General features: G+C 49.5%; 1 protein-coding gene across 1 annotated transcript in view; it reads left to right on the plus strand.

The window, feature by feature from the left end:
- The first annotated feature begins 4293 nt into the window (after positions 1-4293).
- Positions 4294-22070, plus strand: part of LOC103775189 (cystathionine beta-synthase-like) — a 22627-nt gene continuing 4850 nt past the window's right edge. The window contains exons 1-11 of the mRNA XM_008942634.1: positions 4294-4424; positions 8536-8642; positions 11381-11515; positions 12744-12823; positions 14050-14181; positions 15446-15515; positions 16781-16872; positions 18022-18147; positions 19198-19282; positions 20883-20988; positions 21568-21639. Of these exons, the coding sequence (XP_008940882.1) occupies positions 4294-4424; positions 8536-8642; positions 11381-11515; positions 12744-12823; positions 14050-14181; positions 15446-15515; positions 16781-16872; positions 18022-18147; positions 19198-19282; positions 20883-20988; positions 21568-21639 (1136 nt within the window). The remainder of the gene's footprint in view (positions 4425-8535; positions 8643-11380; positions 11516-12743; positions 12824-14049; positions 14182-15445; positions 15516-16780; positions 16873-18021; positions 18148-19197; positions 19283-20882; positions 20989-21567; positions 21640-22070) is intronic.

The following is a 22070-nucleotide window of genomic DNA, read 5'->3' on the forward strand; positions in this document are numbered from 1 at the left end:
TCTGGCTTGCAAGGAAATGAACATTTTTTTTTTCCTTTAATCCCTCCCAAGAAGCAACAGGTTTGGCAGTGATGGGGAAGAGCACTTGGAGGCAAAGTCTGCTGGGACAAATTTTGTTGACCAACTGCGGCATCCAAGCCATTTTGGTGTGACCATGCTGCACCCTTATGGTCTCTTGCTGCTTTGTGGAGCTCGGGCTGGTGTCTCTGGCAGTGAAAAGATGTCTCAGCACCTGACACAGAGGTAGCCCAGTGTCCCCTGCATGCTGTCCTGCTTCAAGCTCCAGCTGCAGGGCTGGGCAGTGACACGAGATGGTTGACCTCCATCTTCAAGATGCTGGAGTATCTTTGGCTGAGAAGAAAGTTTGGCCACATGTTGCAGGCTGTTTTAGTCCTCTGTTACGGCTAAAATAACTGTGGTGTATTTCTGTGTTTCAGAGACAGTCGAGCCCCCAGCGAGCAAGCCACAGCCCCATCCTCCTGGCCAGTGGGGAGCCACCAGGAAAGCACGTCGCTGACCTCAGGTGGTCCCACCGTGCTGCTTCAAAGAACCTTCCGCCAAGTGGGTGAAGCAAGCAAGAAAGCAGAAGAAGGATGGCAGAAAAGGTAATTAAGACTGCCTCAGGGCTCAGATGTTGAGCCACAAATGATCTAATTAAGATAATCAGGACCCAGCCACAGCAGTGTGCTGCCTGCTCGCCTGCCACTGTGGGTCAGCCGGGCTTTGCAGGCACTGCAGGCAGCACGGGCGTCAAGGAGGGGCAGAGCAATGGCCTTACTGCCTCAGATGAAGAGGATGCTTTGCCCACTCGTTGGCCTCTGCTATGCCTGCTGCACATGTTGGCTCCAGCATCCTCCTGTCAGGGGCCTGGATTCTTTACCTGAAGGACAGTCAGTAGCTGCAGTGGATTTCCTACATTCCTTTCCCTTCACACAGCAGCAGGCCTGGTCCTTCTGCGGGCAGTTCTCTGTGTTTGGAAATGGGGTATGTCACCTTTGTCTTATCAAAATTCAAAATGACGTCTTTTTTCTCAGTCTGAAGTAAAATAGAGAAGGAGGGTCCAACATCATGCTTTTGAGAATTTCTGCTGTGGTAAAGTTAATGAGAGCATTGCACTTGCTCTGCTTGCAGAACGTACCACCACAGCGGTGTAGGAGGATAGGGCAGGCTATGGTACAACAAGCAGATTAACACCAGCTTTCATCATCAAAGTAACACACAAGTCTCCAAACGTCACCCTGCTGAGCTGCCCGGCCCATTTATTCAACACAGGCTGTATCAGGGAAAATTCCTTCTGTGAACAGGCCAAAACAGAAACTTCCAATTACCAAATTCATGTCTCTCCTCTCCATGTGTAGCTGGTTTCTTTAGCACAAAAGGATGGCTAGTGAATTGCAGAGGGTCACACCAGAGAGGGTCACACTGAAGCTCCATGTTTCTGCCAGTGGTCAGTAGCAGCATAAACCAAACTCCTCCTTTCCTCTGTATACCCACCAACAACACAAAGACACCAGGGCAGCAAATTGCCACGTTCACACAGCACAGGTACTACCCGGGCCAAAGTGTTTAAAAGTCACTAATGAACTTGACCTTTGCAAACTTGTTTAACCCTTAGCTGGCTCCACTTTTCCCTGCTGTGTTTATATAGTTCTTCCTGGTAATTTCATTCTGCCCTATTATTTGATGCTGAGAACCAAAAAAATGTTTCCTGGTCACCTTCTCCAGATCCCCCAGGTTTTACAGCCTGCTCTCACCACCAGGTATCTCTCTCATTTCCAGGCTGATGAATACTCCTCTATTGAAGCTCACTTACCCTGGAACTTGCTCTGTACCCCTGGGCACCTTTGTCACCCTTCTCTAGTGTTTTGTTTCTATCAGTTCCTTTTTTCCACTTTTAATACACTCAGATGCCAGAGTAGAGGTGTCCTCTGGCCCTTCGTGTCCTGCTACCACCATACAAGTATTCTCAAATTATTGCTGGGCAGACTTACTTGCAGTTTCATCACTGCTACTGTGAAAAATGCTGCTCTTGACCAAATAATTAAATACAGAGCACCAAACTTTCTAGTGGAGGGAGTGCTTCTATGTACATTAGAGCAGGGGACAGTTTACTGCAGATGGTGGACAGATGATGGTTTAGAATCATAGAATTGTTTACATTGGAAATGACCTTTAAGATCAAGTCCAACCATTAACTTAACTCTACCTAGTTCACTGCTAAACCATGCCCTCAACATGACTTTTAAACACATCCAGGGATGGAGAGTCAACCACTTCCCTGGGCATCCTGTTCCAGTGCTTGATAACTCTTTCAGTGAAGAATTATTTCCTAATATCCAACCTAAACCTCCCCTGGCAAAACTTGTGGCCATTTCCTCTTGTCCTGTTGCTTGTTACCTGTGAGAAGAGACCAACCCATACCTTACTACAACCTCCTTTTGGGTAACTGTAGAGAGTGATAAGGTCTCCTCTGAGCCTCCTTTTCTCCAAGCTACTCAGCCTCAGTTTCCTAGGCTGCTTCTCATAAGACTTGTGCTCTAAACCCTTCCCTAACTTTATCGCCCTTCTCTGGATCCACCCCAGCACCACAATTGCTTTCTTGTAGTGAAGGCCCCCAAACTGAGCCCAGTACTCAAGGTGCAGCTTCATCAGTCCCAAGTATAGGGGAACAATCACTTTCCTACTCCTGCCGGCCACTATTTCTGCCACAAGTCAGGATGCTGTTTGTCTTCTTGACCACCTGGAAACACTGGTGGCTAATATTCAGCCACTGTCAAGCAGCAGCCCCAGGTCCCTTTCTGCTGAGCATCTTTCCAGCCACTCTTCCTCGAGCCTGTAGCACTGTATGGGGTTATTGTGACCCAAGTGCAGGACCTGGCGCTTGGCCTTGTTGACCTTCATACAATTGGCCTTGGCCCATCAATCCAACCTGTCCAGGTTCCTCTGAAGAGCCTCCTTACTCTCAGACAGATCAATGCTTTCACCTGACTTGGTGTTGTCTGCAAACTTACTGAAGTTGCACTCTATCTCCTCATCAAGATCAGTGATAATGACGTTAAACAGATGTGGTCCCAATACTGACCCTGGGGAACACCACTTGCGACCAGCCACCAACTGGATCTAACTCCACTCACCACCACTGTTTGGGCCTGGCTGTCCAGCCAGTGCTGTATGAAGTAGAGTGTCCGCCTGTCCAAGCCACGAGCAGACACTTTTTTCATGAGGATGCTGTGGGAAACGGTGTCAAAGGCCTTACTAAAGTCCAGGTAGACAACACCCGCAGCCTTTGCCTCATCCACCAGGTGGGTCAGCTTGTCACAGAAGGAGATCAGGTTTGTCAAGCAGGACCTGCCCTTCATGAACCCATGCTAACTGCACCTCATCACCTGATTGTCCTGTGTATGGTGCATAATGGCACTCAGAATGATTTGCCCCATAACCTTCCCCAGCAAAGAGGTCTGACTGACAGGTCTGTTGTTCCCCAAATCCTCCTTCTGGCCCTTCTTGTAGGTGGGTGTCACATTTGCTAACCTTCAGTCCACTGGGACCTCCCTGGTTAGCCAGCACTGCTGATAAATGATGGAAAGTGGCTTGGTAAGCACCTCTACCAACTTCTTCAGTACTTCTGGTTGTAGCCCATCCGCCCCATATACTTGTGTATGTCTAAGTGATGTAGCAGGTTGCTGACTATTTCCTCTTTGATTATGGGGGTGTCTCATTCTTCTCCCCATCCCTGTCTTCCAGCTCAAGGGGCTGGGTACCCAGGGAACAATGAGTTCTACTACTAAAGACTGAGGCAAAGAAGGCATTCAGGACCTCAGCCTTTTCCTTATTCTTGGTCACCGTGTTTCTCCTTACATCCAATAAATGATGAAAATCCTCCATAGTCCACCTCTTGTTAATGTATTTATAGAAACATTTTCTGTTGTCTTTAACAGCAGTATCCAGGTTGAGTTCTAGTTGGACTTTGGCCCTCCTAATTTTCTTCCTGCATAGCTTCACTACATCTTTGTAGTCCTCATGAGTGGCCCACCCCTCTACCCCTTCCAAAGGCCATGCACATGGTCTAGTATACCACTCCCAAAGGGCAATTTTATGCGTGTTAGAAGAAGATTTTTTTGAAATGCCATGGTGGGGATGTCCCATGCAGTCTGGTCTCCCCACCTTCACACCCAGATGTAATTTTTTGCCTTTGGCAGTTATTGCCCAGGTGCCTGCCTGCCCGCTGTTCCTCCCAGGTGACCATGGGTCTCTATTTCCACAACACAGGAGCTGCCCAAGACGTGTCTGCTCATGAACGGCAGTTCTGTGGGAAGTCAGGAGAGCAAAGTCGACAGCACATGGATTCTTCCCAACCTGCCCAGTAGGTGCACGTGGGCAGCTGCAACGCCTGCCACCATGTCCCCACACTCCTGTATGGCCCTGTAAGTAACTCTTTTATGCTGGTTATTTCAGAGTGCAGACAGATCAGTATCTTTTTCTGAAGATGAAACACTATTGTTATACCAGGACGGTCATGACCAGAAGTCAGTAGCTTGAAAATATGTTACGTTAATGATGGTTTATTTTCCAGAAGGCGAAACTCACCTAGTATCTCCTCTCCAGGAAGAACTTTCTCACTCCCTTTAATCTTGCAGGAAGACATGGATGGCTCAAGACTCAGCTCTGTATTATCCAGCACACATTTGAAAGTGTCTGCTCGTTTGGGGCATCTCATTTGGGAAGAATTAAGATTAACATATTTTAGAGGTAGATTCCAACCAGGGACTTGTACACTGCTGCAAAGTGGACTCCATGAGATCTGGTGTTGCAGAGCAGGAGTGAAGGCACTCCTCGCTGCTAGGCGCTTCAGGAGAAGCAGTAATGGCTCTCCTGGATGTAGTGTCACCCATGGATACACTCCAAAGCTGTGGCACCCAGCCCGTTGTACAGCACAGCCAGTAACAGCCATGCATCCATCCATCGAAGGGCTGTGGCTCAGCTACCTTTGTTCAAACAGTCCAAGGCTGTGTGTAAGGAGATTTCTAAGTACTAGCAATGTCTTCACTAATGGTTAAAAGACTTCCATAGTGACAGCTTACTAGGGCTTTTATATAAGTAGAAAATGACTCACACAGAGCTTGTCCCCCCCCAAGTAATTGCTACGAGTGGCTCTTGTCCTCACAGCAGGAGGTTTCCTGCCAGGGTGAGGTAAGTCTGCTGAAGTGCCCAGACTAGACTAGATGAGAAGTGTTTTAATGGCCCGGCAAACCAGACAGGCCCAGACAAACTATTAAAGATAAGACTGTCCTATAAATGTCAAGGGAACTGTGGACACATCCCTGGCTGTGCCAAAGATGTAAAACATAGCTTCATCTCTAGCCTCTGAGGAGGCGCGTCACTGCTCCGTGTGGCTGGCTGCCAGCTGGGAGCCGGCTGGAGGAGCTGCGTACCACACGCCAGGTAGGACATGGCCAGAGCACAGCCACCAGCACCTGGGAAGCACCAAACAGCCTCTGGGGCAGGCCCGTGAAGGAGGGAGGAGTGGGCTCCACAGCCTCAGAGCTGATCCAGCAAAGGTGAACCCAGGCCCTCACCCAGTGTAGTCCCTGCAGCTAGCACTGAGGATAGGACCAGTTCTTTTCAGTAAAACTGGTGGAGTTTTTCCTTTTACCATGATGAGCAAGAAAACATTCTTGGTTTTTAGCAGTTTAGCATCAGGGTGCCACAGGGAAGCAAAGCAGGGCTGGTGACAAGGCCCATTTCACTCTCAAGCCAGGAGATGAACAGCTGGGCACCTCCCTGGGGATGGGGTCTGGCTGAGGGGTCCCATGCAGTGTCACTGGGGCAGGGACTGAATAACCCACTGCACAGCATTGAAGAAAATGCACAGGGACACATCACACCATTTCTTTTACACTGCAGCAGTGCGTGGAGGGAATTATTTGGTTTCTCTTCTCTGGGGAAACCACAGATGGCAGCCAATGTAGCAAAAATCTCTGGGCTTGACGAGGTTCCCATGTGAAATCTGATTGAATTTTGGGGGTAGAAGCAGAGGATAGGGGTGGAGGGAGAAGATAAGACATTATTTTAATTAAGAATATTAATAATTATTTTTTTTCCAAAGATACAGAAGTAGACTAGTTCTGATATTCCTTGAGCCAATTCTGACACACTATAGCCTCAGCAAGAATTGCTTGGGTGCCAGGGCTGCTTTTCCCCTGGACATCTTATGGAATAACACACCATTTAGTCTAAAGAAGAGGAGGCTGAGGGGAGACCTTATCCCTCTCTACAGCATCCTTTCAGGAAGTTGCAGAGAGGTAGGCGCTGGTCTCTTCTCACAAGTAACTGGTGATAGAGCAAGAGGGAATGGCCTCAAGCTGCTCCAGAGGAGGTTTAGACTGAGCATTAGGAAGAACCTTCTCACTTGAAGGGTTGTCAGGCACTGGAACATGCTGCCCAGGGAGGTGGTTAAGTCAGCACCCCTGGATGTGTTTGAAAGCCTTGTAGATGTGGTCCTTGGAGATATGGCTTAGAGGTGAACTTAGTAGAGCAGGGTTAATGGTTGGGCTTGATGACCTTAGAGGTCGTTTCCAACCAAAGTGATTCTATGATTCTATGAGTAAAAGCAGGAATCTTGGAGAAAAATCATTAAAGTCCACTGTAATCCTGAACTGAGGACAGAAGCTGCAGTATGGGAGCATTCCCACCAGGTCCTTTGGGAGCACCAAAGGAATTTGCCACAGATCCTTGTATCCCTATAGACCTGCTGCCTTCAGGCCCATGTACAAAGCTCACACAGCAGGGGAAGGCGGCTGGCCATGCCACTATTATTTTAGAAGTAAGATACAGTAGTGATTAGGAAAAGAACTTGAATAGGAACTGCAGAAAAATTTGCCCCAGTGTGAGACAAAAGGCTGTTAATTTTAGGGAATGGCAGCTCGTGGCAATGCAAAAGAGCAGTCCGGTTTCTTTTTCCCACCTTCACCCTCCTGGGCAGGCTCACCCCAGCATGCAATGCGGCACCCTTCCCCAACCCCTTGCCAGGCTCCACCACTGCAGACCCCAGAGCCATGCAGGTACAGTAGCACCCCACTTACCACACTTGCTAGCTGAAGGCAAACAAAAGGCCTCGCTTTCCTCTCTCTAGCTGACTTCCCACAACCCAGATGTGTAGCGTAATGCACAGGTCACTCTCTGGAGAGCGAGGCTCTAGTTAAACGCTGCCTGAAAGAGCCGGGGTTTCCCCGTGCCGTGGCTCAGCCCCAGTGAAATCCCCGAGCGTTTTGGTGCCTTTTAGAGCAGATGGAGAATGACTGCAGCTGTAGAGGAAGCTCATTTATTAAGTGAGTGCCTCACATTTCCAGCACTCAGGAGTGGCTGTGATGTGCACGGTAACACTTTCCATGGGGGGAAAGGTAACAGCGCATGTGTGATGCTCCATCGTTTCTGGCCTTAAGGTGTAATCAGGCTGGCTCCTTTTTGGTGGTAACCACTACCCCTGTACTCTTGCAAAGCAAGAAGTGTTTGTATCATGCTTGCAAAACCTGGCAGGAGGGGTGTGTGTCTTTAAGTAAAGCAGCATGTCATCCCTGCACCATATGGACTTCCTGTCAGCAGACAGCCATCTGCCTGGCTGTGATAGCAGACAAGGATAACTTGGGTTCAAGGTTCAAAGGATAATAGTAGGTAAAAGCTGTGCAAAGGAGAGCTGAGCGGTGAGGGAGTGAGGCTCTGTCACCCCACTCAGAGACAGACGTGCTGGCTAGCAACCAAGGGCAAAACATTTGTGGTCCAAATAAATGCAGCCCTCATCATTTTTTCCCCCTCTGTCTTTTAAAAGGTTCAAGGACACGAGTTCTCTGGCTGCGTGGCAAGATGCGTTTGCTTGCACATTGGGCAAACAAGTCTTTTCCATTCTGGTTGCAATTGCTGTGACGTGGTTCTTGGCTTCTGCTGGAGTCTGACAGAGGCTAGCAAAAACAGGAGGTTGGATTGCACTGTTCCAAGAACTCAGTTTAATTATTTGCAAAAAAACCCTCCAGAGTCCTCTGTGGCTTGGGCCTGTCTGGTGGCTTGGAGCCAACCTTGCAAGTCTGGGAGCCCTGGCCAGGAAAGCTGGCCCAGAGATAGCTGAAAATGTGAAAAACAGAGGTGGTGCTGGGTAGGAAGGAGGAAAGAGGAGGAGCTTTGTACCATGCACAGCCTTCTGGTTTTCTCACCCACTACATAAAACCTCAAGGCTTGTCAGCTCTTCACTTACAGGCCTGGCCTGGGACCTTGCAGAACAAGGCAATCCAGAAGAGCCCTGGAAATTAATTCCCTTTTTTTTTTATATTAGTGCAAAAGAATAAATAACTCATTGTAAAGGTGGTAGAAAATGGTAACTACCTCCTGCTGCCATTAATTGTCAATGGGGACCTTTTCTCTTGCAGTTGGGGTGTCTCTCGGTGACCTTGCTGAAGCTGATGAAACCTTTCTCGTTTTATCCTGCTTCGTGATGCAAAACAGTTGTTTTGACCTTTTTTCCCCCCCCCCCCTGCATTATTTTAGGCCAGAAGAAACAAAGATCTTGCCCAACATCCTGAAGAAAATTGGCTGCACCCCAATGGTCCGAATCAACAATATTGGGAAGTCCTATGGGCTCAAGTGTGAGCTCTGTGAGTGTCCCCTTTCCACCAGGTTTTTCCATGCCATGAGGTGAGGGTGAGGGGCAATGTTGGAGGGGGGCTTCAGAAGAGGCTCTGTGGAGTGTGAGCACAGGTGCAAAGGGCCAGATGTGGCACACGTTGGGCAGTCCCACTTATTAGGTTACACTCCAGTAACTTGTCAGATCAAACAGGATAGTTTCAAGCTACAATGAGCAGGGGGCTAATGGTAGTGGAGGCATCTCTCCTCCCAGGTAACTGTGGTGTAAGCTCAGAGCAGAGCTGGGCTCAATTTGGGGGTGGATGGATGACATCACAGCAACAGGCAGGGTTGCTGTAGAACATGGGGTGGCATGTGGCATGCACAGGAGAGACTGGCTGAGCGTTCCCAAAATGTGGTGATTGGGATGGGGTGAAAGGCATGGCGGGACATTTCCTGCAGCCTGCCTGGGCAGAGCGAGCAGCTTGGGCTGTGGGAGATACACACCAGCATAGCCCTGGCCACCAGGCAGAGCTCCCAAGCAGGGAGAACTCTGCTCTCCCATGTCATTGCTGTCTGCTGCATCAGTGTTCTGGGGGCAGTGACAGCTTTCCTTGAGGACCTTTCCAAAATGCAGCCCTGGGCAGCGCAGCAGGGGCTGCACACAGATGGTTTATCAGCAGCATGTCATGATAGACCCTGGTACTGAAAGCCAGGTCAAGGCACTGTCTGCAGTGCCAGGTTTTCCAGCAGGACCCAAGTCCTCTCGCAAGTGGATGACAAAGATGGAGACACCCTTTTAAAAAGACTTGCATGGAAAAGGCATCATGGGTACAAGTTAATCCTGCACAGATTCCAATTAGACACAAGTGGAAAATTTTTCACAAGGACAATCAGCCATTGGAATAATCTCCCTGGGGAAGTGGTGAATTCCCCAACATTGGGCACTTTTAAGAGTCATCTGGACAGGGTGCTGGGCCATCTTGTCTAGACCATGCTTTTCCTAAGAAAGGTTGGACCAGATGATCCTTGAGATCCCATCCAACCTGGTATTCTGTGATTCTATGTTAGCATAGCAGTGGTGCTATCTGTGTAATGGTTGTTTTTATCATGCTCCCCTACAGAGATAAGGATGATATGATGACGCTGTCTCTGTGTATATGGAGTTTTCAGTCTTCTTTCCTACAACTTTTAGCCCTCTGTAATGAATTGCAGCCAAATTGGGCAGAAGGACACTAAGATCCAGGCAGTAAGATTCAGGAGTGTCATGTAGCTGGGTAGGGAAGGAGAGCTGATGAGTGTTCACACTCAATAAAAGGGAACAGGGGGACCTTGTGGTCCTGTGTGGCAGCAAGGAAGCCATCCAGCAGCCAGCCTCCACTGGTCACACAGCCATATGGGGCATCTTGTGCTCTTTGACCAGATCCCTTCTCAGGATCTAGGATCCTCAGGCCCCTAACCCTGCAGCCTCCACGTTGCACCACCTCTGGCTTCCCAGGATGAGGCCTCAGGGGACAGCAAGGGGCCGTGGAGCAGAGCTGGTAGAGGCAGGAGGATAGGTTTGCAATATATGGGACCCTTCTGAAGCAGTCAGTCCCTTGGACGAGGTCTTGCTGGGGAAAGCGTCTAACGGAAGTGGGAGGACTCGGTGCAAACAGCAGCGAGGAAGCTGGAGAGACTCTGTTTGGTGGGATGGTGTCTCCCTCCCCTGGCGCAGGAGGGGAAGGAGAGCAGGACAGGCAGAGCAGCTGCTCTGGTCCTCTCTGAGCTGCAGGTCAGCACAGAGCCTCTCAGCAACCAAATGTCAGTGCTGTGTCAAGGCAGAAGTTACGGCTGGACATGATTACCTTGTAATCTCTGTGCCTCCGAGGATCTCTGACTACCCGAAGTTTTGGCAGCTTTGCATTATAAAATGTAATGATAAGCACAAGATTTTTTCCCCCCATTGCTCTGGTTGCTCAGGTATCAGGTTGATTTGTCAGCCTAAAGTAGCTGTCTCTGCTAGGATGAAGTGAATGACACCATGAAAGTACCCATTTCTCTCTGTTGTCCATAAAACAAAGCTCAGTACCATCAGTTCAGTTGTAGGTGCTCATCAAAACCTTGGTACAAAGAATCTTGCCCCGAGTGGTAGTGGTGTGGAAGACCTGATTAGAAGCAGAGTTTGGGTAAGCCTTAGAAAGTCTCCATTGCTTGGATTTTTGTAGCTCAGCTAAGAAAGCATAATTTTGGTTGACACTTCAAAGTGCCCTTTCTACTGTTTGTTTTTCTTTATTGCACTCTGTTCAGGACTACAGATCACCCCTACAGAAGGGCACCTTTTAGGTACCTACTAATAACTGCCATGCCCCAGGAAAGACTGTGAGACCTTGCTGTTAACCCTGACACTGCCTTGCTAGGAGAAAATTCCTCAAGGCAGAGCACCAAGGTATATTGTACTGGTGTAGGACCTTCCACCTAGCGATTTCTGCCTGCCCAGTTGATTTTAAACCCGTCCTGGACTTACCAGGCCCTCCTGCTGCCTCAAGGGTGCTGCAGGTAGGTGAAATGTGGGTGAAAGATGGACTATAGGCAGGTACATTTGTGGATAATCCCACGACAAGATGTGGCACCCTGTAAGCAGATGATGGATGTGCTCCACTCAACAAAGGACCACCCTGCAGGGGAGGAATGGGTGTCCTCAAATGACTGTTTCAAGGGCTGGGGAAGTAAGGGTCTGGTGTTCCTGGCTGCAGGTTGTCCCTGACAGAGCCACACTTTTTGTTTCCAGTGGCAAAATGTGAGTATTTCAACGCTGGGGGCAGCGTGAAGGACCGCATCAGCCTGAGGATGGTGGAGGACGCGGAGAGAGCTGGGATTATCAAACCAGGAGACACGCTGATTGAACCCACCTCAGGAAACACTGGTGAGAGGTGCAGGGGTGCCCCCTCCACCTGGGTACTGCACAGGGGGGCGTTTCTGAGGAGCTGCAGGAGAGGCAGGGATCTGAGGAGCTCTTGTACTTGCAGTTGCAAGGTCAGCTTGGGACTCTGCACCTCTGGCTCCACCCGCCCCTCAGCTCCCATCCCAGGGCCCATGGGGAGCCTAGGGTGCTGTGGTGACTAGTGGCTGGAATTCCTGAGGGCCTGAGAGGGTCCCACAGCTTTACAGGTGTTCAGGCTACCTTGCAGCAAGGCAAACAGCCTCGGGAGCTGGAGGAGCTGGGGCAACCTTGGGTGTTTTCAGACTGGGAAGTTCTTGAATACTCAGAGGTTCCCAGAGAGGATTGCCCTGTGGGGCTGGAATATAAATAGTCTGTTTTTTCTTTTTCCTTGTCAATGTCACTCTGCTCAAGCATTAGATTATGGTGGGGTTTGAGATGAGGGGGCATAATAGAGGAGTGTTACTCCTGTTTTGCAGCCTGCACAGGACCATTGCTGCAAATTTTCATGGTCCTTTGCTGCTCCCTGCACCGAGGTCCCCACCGTGTCAGGGTCGTGTGTGCATAGTGTGGGCTCCTGATAGAAGGCACAGCAGAGGCTGTGGAGGTGCTGGCTCCCTGCCCAGCTGGGGCAGTCAGGACAGCATCATGCTCTGTAGAGCCACCCCCAGTGCCCTCTTGCAGGGACGCTGCTCCAGCCTCACCTTCCCCTCTAGCTGCGGAGCAGCTGGTTCCATCCATCACCCCCAGTGAAACTGGAGCAGAGGTTCCCTTCGCCTCCTCACCATGGGGTGACGTGGGCTTTCGCGTGTGTTCCTCCCCAACAGAGAGCATTTGCGGGGGAGGGGAGGACACTCCTGAAGCAAAATCACCTCTTTCCTGTGTTTCGGAAAACAAAGAAAGAGGCTTGAGCCTCAGTGAAGGGAAGAAAGCACTCCCCAGCCTTGCTGTTTGCTCTGTGCCATGCTAATAGACTCCTGGGAGCTAGAGGGATGCTGCAGCTCGGTTTGGATGTTAGCTCACCCTCCCGTGCTCCCTGGTTCTCCCAGCACATCCCGGGAGGCTCATGGGGGTTGACCTAACCTGTAGCTCTTTGGTGAACATTTCTAGGTTACGTTCACTGGTGGGACAGAGGAACATAGGAAGCAATGCATGTTGGTCCACCTTGCCAAATGTTGCTGTCAACCAATTCCCTTTCCTCCCCACCACCTAGGAATCGGGCTGGCACTGGTAGCTGCAGTGAAAGGCTACCGCTGCATCATTGTCCTGCCGGAGAACATGAGCATGGAGAAGGTCAGAGCTCTGTACGGTATTCCTCTGCAGCTGGGGGACATCTCCTTCCCCGGCTCTTTCTGCCTGTCTCTTTCTAGAAATGGAGTGCTCTGTCCTTTAAAGGTTGAACAGCCCTGCTGTGCATACCAGCATAGCTTTGTAGTTATTCAGAAGATTTCCTCTTGATGATAAAAAGCACATGGTGACGGCCTGGCTGATTATCTAGCATCAGCTGGAGACACGTCTCAGCCAACAGTGTGTGGCTGCAGAGAAATGGAGCAATATCTGCTGTCCGTGAGAGCAAGGGCTGGAGGCAGCAGAGGAGAGGCAGGCAGATGCCAGGGCTGCCAACTTCTCTTCTGATATTTAACCTGTTGCTTGGTCTCTCTGTGTCTCTATGGTTTTCCTTAACTCTGAGACACTTGTGGTTGTCTGAGCTGCTTTCTTGAGATGGTGGAAGTCAAAACACTTGCACAAGAGCTAATGATCAGTTAAAATTGATGGCTTGGGTATGGCAGAAATCTCCACCTTGGGGAGCCAAAAGTCTCACAAGATGCTCAGCTGAACTTAAGCCAGTGAAGCCAGACCTGGACCCTGGCTTGGATCAAAACCGAGCCCTTCTCCAAAGCACCACCCTCATTTCAACCTAAATCTCAGTTAAGCTCAGTCGGGATCAGATGCCATCTCCAGCTGCCATGGGCTTCATCTCCAGGTGTCCTGACACTCACCTACGCTTTTCTTTTGACCCCCTCTCCCTCTCAATAGCCTCATCTCCCCGTGGATTAGTACCCTAGGGCTAATTTGTGATTGCTCTTTCCCCAAGCTTGGTGAGGGGGGAGAGGAATCCTGGAGCAAAACCAGCTTTAAGATCTCCTTGCAAGCAGGTGCACAGACCACAGCACATCAGAGGTGCTGCTCCTTTCTTTGGTTCCCTCTGCCCCTTCCCCCAGGCACCAAGGAGCAGCACAGCGTTGCCTACCTCTGCCATGTCCCCAGCCTGTCCTCCAAGTAGGACAGGGCGTGAGCCCAGGCTTGAATCCTTGTGCCCGCTTCAGGCAGAAGGCCCCGAGTGCCACAAAGATGTCAGAGATAACATAGCCAAGAATCAGACATTGTATCTCCAAATGCCAAATGCCTCCTGCACGCGAAGCTCCGCTGGCATCTGACGCTGCCATGAGCCCACAGGTTCGGATTACCACTGCTACGTGGGATCAGTTGCATTACATCTACTCCCTTGCCTCCCAAAGGTCGATATTCTGAAGGCACTGGGTGCTGAGATTGTGAGGACCCCATGCGCCTGCTTTGATGCCCCGGAGTCTAACATTCGTGTTGCCTGGAAGCTGAAAAGTGAAATCTCAAATGCTCACATCCTGGACCAGGTAAACGCCGTTCTTCCACTGACTCTCCTTCCAAACACAGTTTATAGCCTGTGCTCCAAGTGTGCCCGTGTTTGGGGCTTCTTTCAAACTGGCAACGGAGGCAGATCTTGTCAGTGTTTTATGGCATTTGAAACTTAATCGCTTTCTGTAGAGCACAGGGTGGCAGAAACAAAATAGGGGACACTTCCAAACCTGTAGCACTTCTGCCAAAGCCTGGATGCAGGCGAGGCTGTGTTTTCTTGCGCAATTTAAAGACTCCTCAAATTGCTTCAGATTTAACTTTGACCTGAAAAAAATAACTTTTTAGACCTGGCTAGCAGCCCCTGTTCTGCCTCAAAAATAAGCCTCTTGCTGTAAAGGGCAAACCTTGATGATTCATGCCAGCAGTTCCTGCAGCACTGGGTCTTGTACAGGAGGGCACTTCTCCTTCCAGTCTGGCCCCACTGCAGAAAGGCATCCCTAAAGTGTAGAAAAGCCAGGGATGCTCCTTCCTTTTAAGAAAACAGGAGCTCAATGTCTGAATATGCTTTTCAGAAGCAGCCCGGTCTACAGATGTGAACATGGGGCTGCACACGTTTCAGTGCTGTACTTGTGTACCCCCTGGGGTAAATCTCTTTATCAAGGTAGGACAGCTACTCTAGCCCACAGTTCCTAGCCACCTAACCTGCTGCACAGCCAAAACCAAATGCCCTTACATGACAAAGCAGCTCTTAAAATCATATATATGTATATATATATATGATACTTGAAAGAAGTTTTCTAAAATGGCATTTGATAAGACTTTTTAAATATTTTTTTTCCTGAGCTCTTTAGGAGTGTTGTGAGGCTGTCTTTTCAACTTTTTCAAAGCAACAGAAAGTTGCTTCAGTCTAAGCAACAGCTAAAATACAGAGGAGTGTTCTTCCCTCCAGCAGCTAAGGCTTTGAAAAAGCCACTAGATCCCACAAAATCTGGCAGTGCAGCATATGGGACAGCCACACCATCTCCACACCAAATGGGCACAAGGTGCCAGAGAATGAGTGTTTGTGGGCATATTTCATCTTCCAGTGTGGACAGATCCCAAATGTCCTTGGAAATCCGTCCCAGAGTGACAGCTGAAAGGAGTACCTGTGACCTAGGCTGGCCATGCTGCAGTGCACCCCTTACCAGGGAGAGAAGGGCGCAGTTGCATGCTTTGGGTAAAGCTCATCAGGAGCTATTGCTGGTTTGGTATTTGACCTACGTTTCACACAGTAACTCGTGGTGTTCTCTGTTGAAATAACAGTACCGAAATCCAAGCAATCCCCTGGCTCATTACGACACCACAGCTGAGGAGATCCTGGAGCAGTGTGAAGGTATTGCCTGCGCTGGTGTTTCTACATGCTGAGGATGTGAAGAGGGTTATAACCCACTCTGAGAGGCTTATTTTACATTATTTATTGGCCTGAATGGCTTGAAAAGGCCAAAAGTGCCTCTGTAGGTGAAGGCACCCTTAATAGTACTGACATGCAGAGTATAGCAACTTCTCATAATCCCCTCCAGATACACCTGAGCCTGCAGGGCTTCCCTGCTATGGTCTCCCATTTCAAAAGCCTGAGGGAGAGGACCAGAGCCTGAACAAACTCAGGCTGTACTGAAGGAGGAAGAACCTGTCTCTTGGAGGCTACATGTCTGTGACCTATCAGCCGGGAACACAAGATGGCCCAAGAAACCTCACTGGGGAATATAAATCCACCAGGGCATGGCAGGCTGCATCTGATCCAGGACAGTCATTTGCAAGTCAAAATAGACTGAAATTTCACAGACTAATGACCTTTGATGAGATGGCTTGGGGGGGAGGATAAAGGACTATCAGAGGCCACGTCTGTGCAGATAAAGGTGAGATTTATTGCCAGTACTAGGAGCTCTGCAAACTGTAAACAGGACTCTAGGGTTTTAGCTGGAGAGTAGTTATCATAACAGCAAAGCAGTTGGGTAGCAACAAGAACAAGAGAGTCTCAGCCTTCCCTCTACTGCCATGTTTAGATCTACTCCTACTGGCTGCCAGCTGTGACTTACAAGTCCCCTTTTCCCAATGCAGTTTCAACATAAGGCTCTGGAGGCCTGACTCTGATTCTGCTCCTGCCAGTCCCAGTTCAGTATAATTTCACTGATGCCAGTGGGTGATCATCTGGGTGCTCTGCCATCTCTCCACTATGTGTGCTAACACTAGCTGAGAAGTTGTGCCTGTTAGTGATGTGTGCTGCTACCCACTTGCACGCTTTTCTTCAGCGTGGGGTAGTTTGAAAGGGCTGGGTGTGTTGAGATACTCCCTCCCCCTGAAGCCAGCAGGTGCCAAAGATACAGAAATCATGGAAACCAGTGAGAGATCTGGAGGTCACCTTCACCCTCCTGTGCTGCAGCAGGATCAACTGTGCTCAGATCCAGCAAGCTCACTTGGGCATCTCCATCAGGACCATGCTTTGGCTGCTAGCATGACCTCTGCCTGTCTTTTCCACACATAGGGTTCTAGCAGCTGAGGGACACAGGCTCTGCATCTGTGCACGTCCCTGAATAAAGGGGAGACTGTGCTGGAGGCCATGCTGAGTCTCTGCAAACCTGTCTCTTCCCTGACCTGCAGGCAAGGTCCACATGGTGGTGATTGGGTCTGGCACGGGAGGCACTGTCACTGGTGTTGCCAGGAAGCTGAAGGAGAAGTGCCCAGAGTGCAAGGTAAGCTGGGAAGCAGGACTGCCTGCTGGCAGCCATGGCCCCCCTGGGTTTTTCTGACTCTGCTTTTGATCAAGCCTAACCCCAGAGCTCACCTGAGCTAGCAGTCGTGGTCTCCACCTATTTGTTTTTCCACAGCTTGGCTTTCCTTGGAAGCAATTTGGTGTTACAGGCAGCTTGACCTTGATCCGAGTGAAAGGCTCCACAGCCCCATTACTGATCCACAGAGCCTGGTGCCCTGCCCTTTGCGGGACACTGTCAGACATCCACCCCAGAACTGGCTGGCCCAGCTGGTACCATTACTGCTCCTTGCTGACCCGCCTGCTGAAAGGTTCTGTTCTGGCAGCTCTGTGAAGGGGCAGAGACCATCCATTGCTTTTCATCTTCTCTTGCAAAAGCCTCCATGCTTTATGGTTGACATGAGTCATTGACTTGCATTCTGCAGAGCTTGTGCTTCGAGGCAGACCGGAGGCTTGGCAGTTACTGCCTCTCAGGCATAGGCAGCGTGTGAGTGATCCCTGATCCACCAGTGGCAAATGGGGATGGTGTGGACCCAGCCACTGGGGCAGGAGACTGCCTTACTGACTGCTTGAAGCTATGTGTGGAGCAGTGCCACCATGCCTTCTTAAGCTGTGTGCTGAGGGAGGCAGCCTCAGCCCAGACACAAAGCTATGAGCAGCCAGGAACATGCCACTGTCAGCCAGCACAACTAGATCCAGAAAGAAGGTCTGCAGCCATGGGTTTCCGTGGGCTTGAGCTAGCTGGTTGGCTCTGCACTCGAGCAGATTAAGGAGCACTCAACACAAGGGTTGACCTTTGGAAATAGAAGGCTCTGCCAAAGGGGTAAAAGCAAACACCTTGAGAGTGATAACATTTTAAGCCCCCAGTCACTTTTGCAGCAACTGAGTGCTACCTAGGATCTGTTTAGAAAAGCTGGTGGGAAACAGTACCCTTTTATCATGGAAGCTCTCCATGCTGCCAGCAGATAGATGGATATTAATGAATCTTCCCTATTCATTAATATGGATATTAATGAATATCATGGGAAGGGAAACACTGCTGATAAAGGTGTGGGTAATTTTTCCTTTGAATTACATGTGTGCCTATTTCTGAACTCCCTTTGTGGTTTAACAAAACCTCCTTTCCTCAAAGATCATAGGTGTGGATCCTGAGGGTTCCATCGTCGCTCTGCCCAGTGAGATGAACAGGACAAACACCACAACCAGCGAAGTGGAGGGCATTGGGCATGACTTTATCCCTACTGTTCTTGACAGATCAGTAAGTAGCTGTGTGATTAGAGGCCTCTGTCTGATCTTTGGCTTCGCATCTACTCCCAAGTTCAGAGGTAGCCAGCTCTGGTACCCAACTGACCACAGTCCTAAGGCTACTGGTGTACCTCCCCAGTGCAGAACAAGCTGTTGGGGGGAAAAATTGGGATCCCAGCACTAAAGCACCTCTCTTTGTAAATGTAATTGACTATAACTGGCCTACCAGGAGAAGGAAAATACAGAGGCAAATGAGGAATATGCCACAGTACCAACCTCCTCAGCTCAGCCTCACCAATGTTCAGAGCACACCTCTTTCACTACAGTCACACCGAAGAGGTCACTGCTGAGGTTGCTCTTCATCACGTTGCTGTTTCCTGAGCCTTTGCTGTTGCAGGCACCACACACACACACACAGCAGAAACTTTACACCATTTATGGGCTGGAAGACAAAATCCAAGCCATGTAAGACAACAGACTATGAACATTGTACTGCTTCTTGTCAGGCATCTTCTCAGTGTATCAGTTGCTAGCAGGCACAGAGCTTCCAAGTGTTAATTCAAGCTGCCTGTGTTCCCTTGACCTTGGTCTTAGGTCATCCCCCACAGCCTCAGCTCCCAGATTCCTTCTGCTTTCAGATGTTGTGTCAACTGCATTTTTACTGTTGGCACATGGCTCTAGAGCTGTGACCTGTAATAACCCAAAACTCTTTTTGTAGTCAGATCTGATTTTGCCTGGCAAAAATCTTCACCACTAAAGTAGCCTAGCCCCGGACATCATGAACACCACTCTCTTTTTCTGCACCCTGACTCTGGACCTGCCAGATGTCCCTAACTCTCCAAGGAAAGGGTGCTAGCTGCAAAGGCTGGAGTGGGTGACTGCAATCAAGGACACACCCCCTCTGCACTAAGGATGCACTAACAAATGTGTTTGCTTCCAACAAGTGTGGAAAGTAGCTCAAAGCTGCCAAGTGTTGTAGGTATCAGCACCATGGCATGCCCCAGAGGGTCAGGACAGCCTGAAATAGCACCGCTAAGACCCAACCTTCTTGCTTTCTCTTCAGGTGGTTGATCAGTGGTATAAATGCAACGACAGAGACTCGTTCCTCATGTCTCGCAGGCTGATCAGAGAGGAGGGATTATTGTGTGGTAAGCACCAATGACAAAAGTTGCTTCTCTCAACAAGACTTTCTGAACCTCATCCTTTTGCGACCAACATACTTCGGGGTGGGTGCTCTCTGCATTTGGTGTCTGCTAGGTTAACAGGGCTGAATGGCCAAACTCGAGCTGACCTGTAGGTCGCTGTAGACTTCAGAGGTGTGGCAGTGAGTCCGTGCTCTGGGGTCTGACTCATCGGCCACAATAATTATAGAAGCAATAACTCTCCTCTTACTGGTGCACTTTTGCACATGGAACCGGATCTTCAGGCCTAACTCCGTGTGGTGTAGCGTTACATGGGCTGAAGGGAGGATTAATGGGACTCGGGGCAGGACAGGTGGGCTAAAACTGTTGCTCTGCTAACAGCTCTGTGAGGCTGTACTCTCTGTCATTGAATGGTTGCCAGACTAGAGGTGCCAGGTTTGGACCAGGGGAGTTTGAAAGTAAAGAAAGTGGAAGATGTTCTTACTATTTCTCCCTGTACCAACAAGCTGCAAGTGATCCCTCCGGCTTTCCAAAATGAACAGGTGCCCTCAGACAAACCCTGCTTCTACCCTAAGAGTCTCTGCACAGCATCAGTGTTTTTTCAGCCTTCCCAGCCACCAAGCAGAAAACTATATGTTTGGATCCTGGACCATACAATATGTAGGCTTGTAGTTACAGCTGATAAAAATCCTGAGTGCACACGCCCAAGGAGTTTTGAAAAATATCAGGCCATTTGTAATGAAACACTTAAATGTTGATTTAACCTAGCAGGCACAGAGTCACTGTGTTTCAACAGAAACAACTTGCTGAACTTGACCATAATTTGTGAATAGCTTCGTGTTCCCTGAACTGTATTTTTCAGGGCCTTTCCTCATCTGTTTGAAAAATGTGACTCAGCGCTAATTAACCTGCTGTAAAATACGTGCTGCCTTGAATGCAGTGTGTAATTGGCACACAGATAGTGGAATGTGTTTGACTTTCAGTACTCAAACTACCGGTGGAGGAATTGCCTCTGTAAAGCAGGGACCTGCTTTCCCTACGGGCAGCAAACCACATGCGTGCACACAGACACAGGGAGCGTTTCAGTCTTTCCACCACGTTGGCCTGGTATTCCAAGCATGAATGTAATGTTTATGGGGTTTTTTTTTGTCTTTGCAATGCATTTAAAGCCAATCTTTGATTGATAAATATGTCAACCAGAAGCTCTGGATTTGGCGTTGTCTTCACCTTACCCAAAAGAAGGGTGCAGCATGGGCAGCAGTGGAATGAGTGTCCCTGTATTGAACCTTTCAGCCCCTGGCCTGCCCACAGAGTCACCACAAGGAGTTCGTAAGGAGACCATTACACTGCCTCAAAATCCCATTGCCAAGAGCCACCATGTGAACTCATCCCTTCAGTCCCTACCTACTAGGCTCTGGGGCCAATTGTCCTCCCTCTCCCAGCATCTTGAGCTACCCTGGTGTGCACAGTGCCACCTCTGGTACTGCTCTGACTGGGTGGCTCTGCGCCCTTAGCTGGGGCAGTGCTGTGACCCACACGCCAGGACTGTGGCCCTACAGCCTGGGCAGCCCTGACACTTGTCTCTCTCTTCTCTGTACCCGCCCAGGCGGCAGCTCAGGCAGCGCTATGTCTGTTGCCGTGCGGGCCGCTGGGGACCTGAAGGAAGGTCAGCGTTGTGTTGTCATCCTGCCTGACTCTGTCAGGAACTACATGTGAGTATCTCGCTTCCTTGCCTGCTCGCCAGCATTGGAGAGGGAGCTCCCGTGGCCTTCTGCCACATTCTCTGCATGTGGCCCCTGCTGGGGCCGTGGGGACCTTCAGAGGCATGGGCCCAGGTAGTGTGGGTTGCTGGAGGACAAGCCCAATAACCCTGATAGCATGGCACCCAGAGTGAGCCCAGAACTGGGAGTATTCCTAGAGCAGCTCACAGGAAACAAAACAAAACAAAACAAACAACAGGGAGAAATAGCATAGTACGGTGGCGAGCACGGGGGGCTGGGTGTTGGGTCACTTGGTTTGTATTTCCTCTTGTCACTGACTTACTGCACGGAGCAGGAATCAGTTAAGCTATAGTTTTTGAACTTTCATGCCTCAAGTTAGGAAGGCAAATAGCTGGCATGCTTCTAAGACTTACTGAGCACCCGCAGCTCCCATTGACCTTAAAAGGGGCTAAGAGCAGCCAGCTGCAAAAATCATGGGAGCCCCAGGGCAGTGCTGTGGTCTAGCGCATGAAACAAAGCACGGCTTCTTCTGGAAGGTTCACAGACTTGCTCTTTGTTGGTGATTTCTAGGTCCAAATTTTTGAATGATAAGTGGATGATAAAAAATGGTTTCCTAAGTGACGTCCAGGAGCACAAGCCTTGGTAAGACAACTTCCACTGGTATAAACTGTGCTAAGGGAATCAGCTTTCTGAGTCTGGAAATTATTATCTTCAAAGGAAAGTATTATATTTTAGTATCTAGAAAAAACACAGTTAAGTCCAGATTCCTCTGGGGTGGCTGTAATGTCTGCTCCTCTCTTTTAGGTGGTTAGATTTCCCTGTTTTCCAATCAAAGTCTATAAAGGACACATTTCTGTCCTGAAGTTGCTGATGTACTCTCATATGGCAGTCATTGTCCAGGCCACCTAAATCCTGGCAAGCAGAGTGGCTCAGGTGGACATCTAGCACCATTCAAAACCTCCTTTCTCTACTCTACAGCTGATGTTCAAAGGAACATTGGGCTGGCAGTGGAGATGTGGTTGGGAAAATGCCAGTTGTCTAGAAAGCATGTCGTCTCACTTTAAAGACAGCAG

Source organism: Merops nubicus, unplaced genomic scaffold, assembly GCF_000691845.1.
Source record: "Merops nubicus isolate BGI_N331 unplaced genomic scaffold, ASM69184v1 scaffold15666, whole genome shotgun sequence".
Lineage (NCBI taxonomy): Eukaryota > Metazoa > Chordata > Aves > Coraciiformes > Meropidae > Merops > Merops nubicus.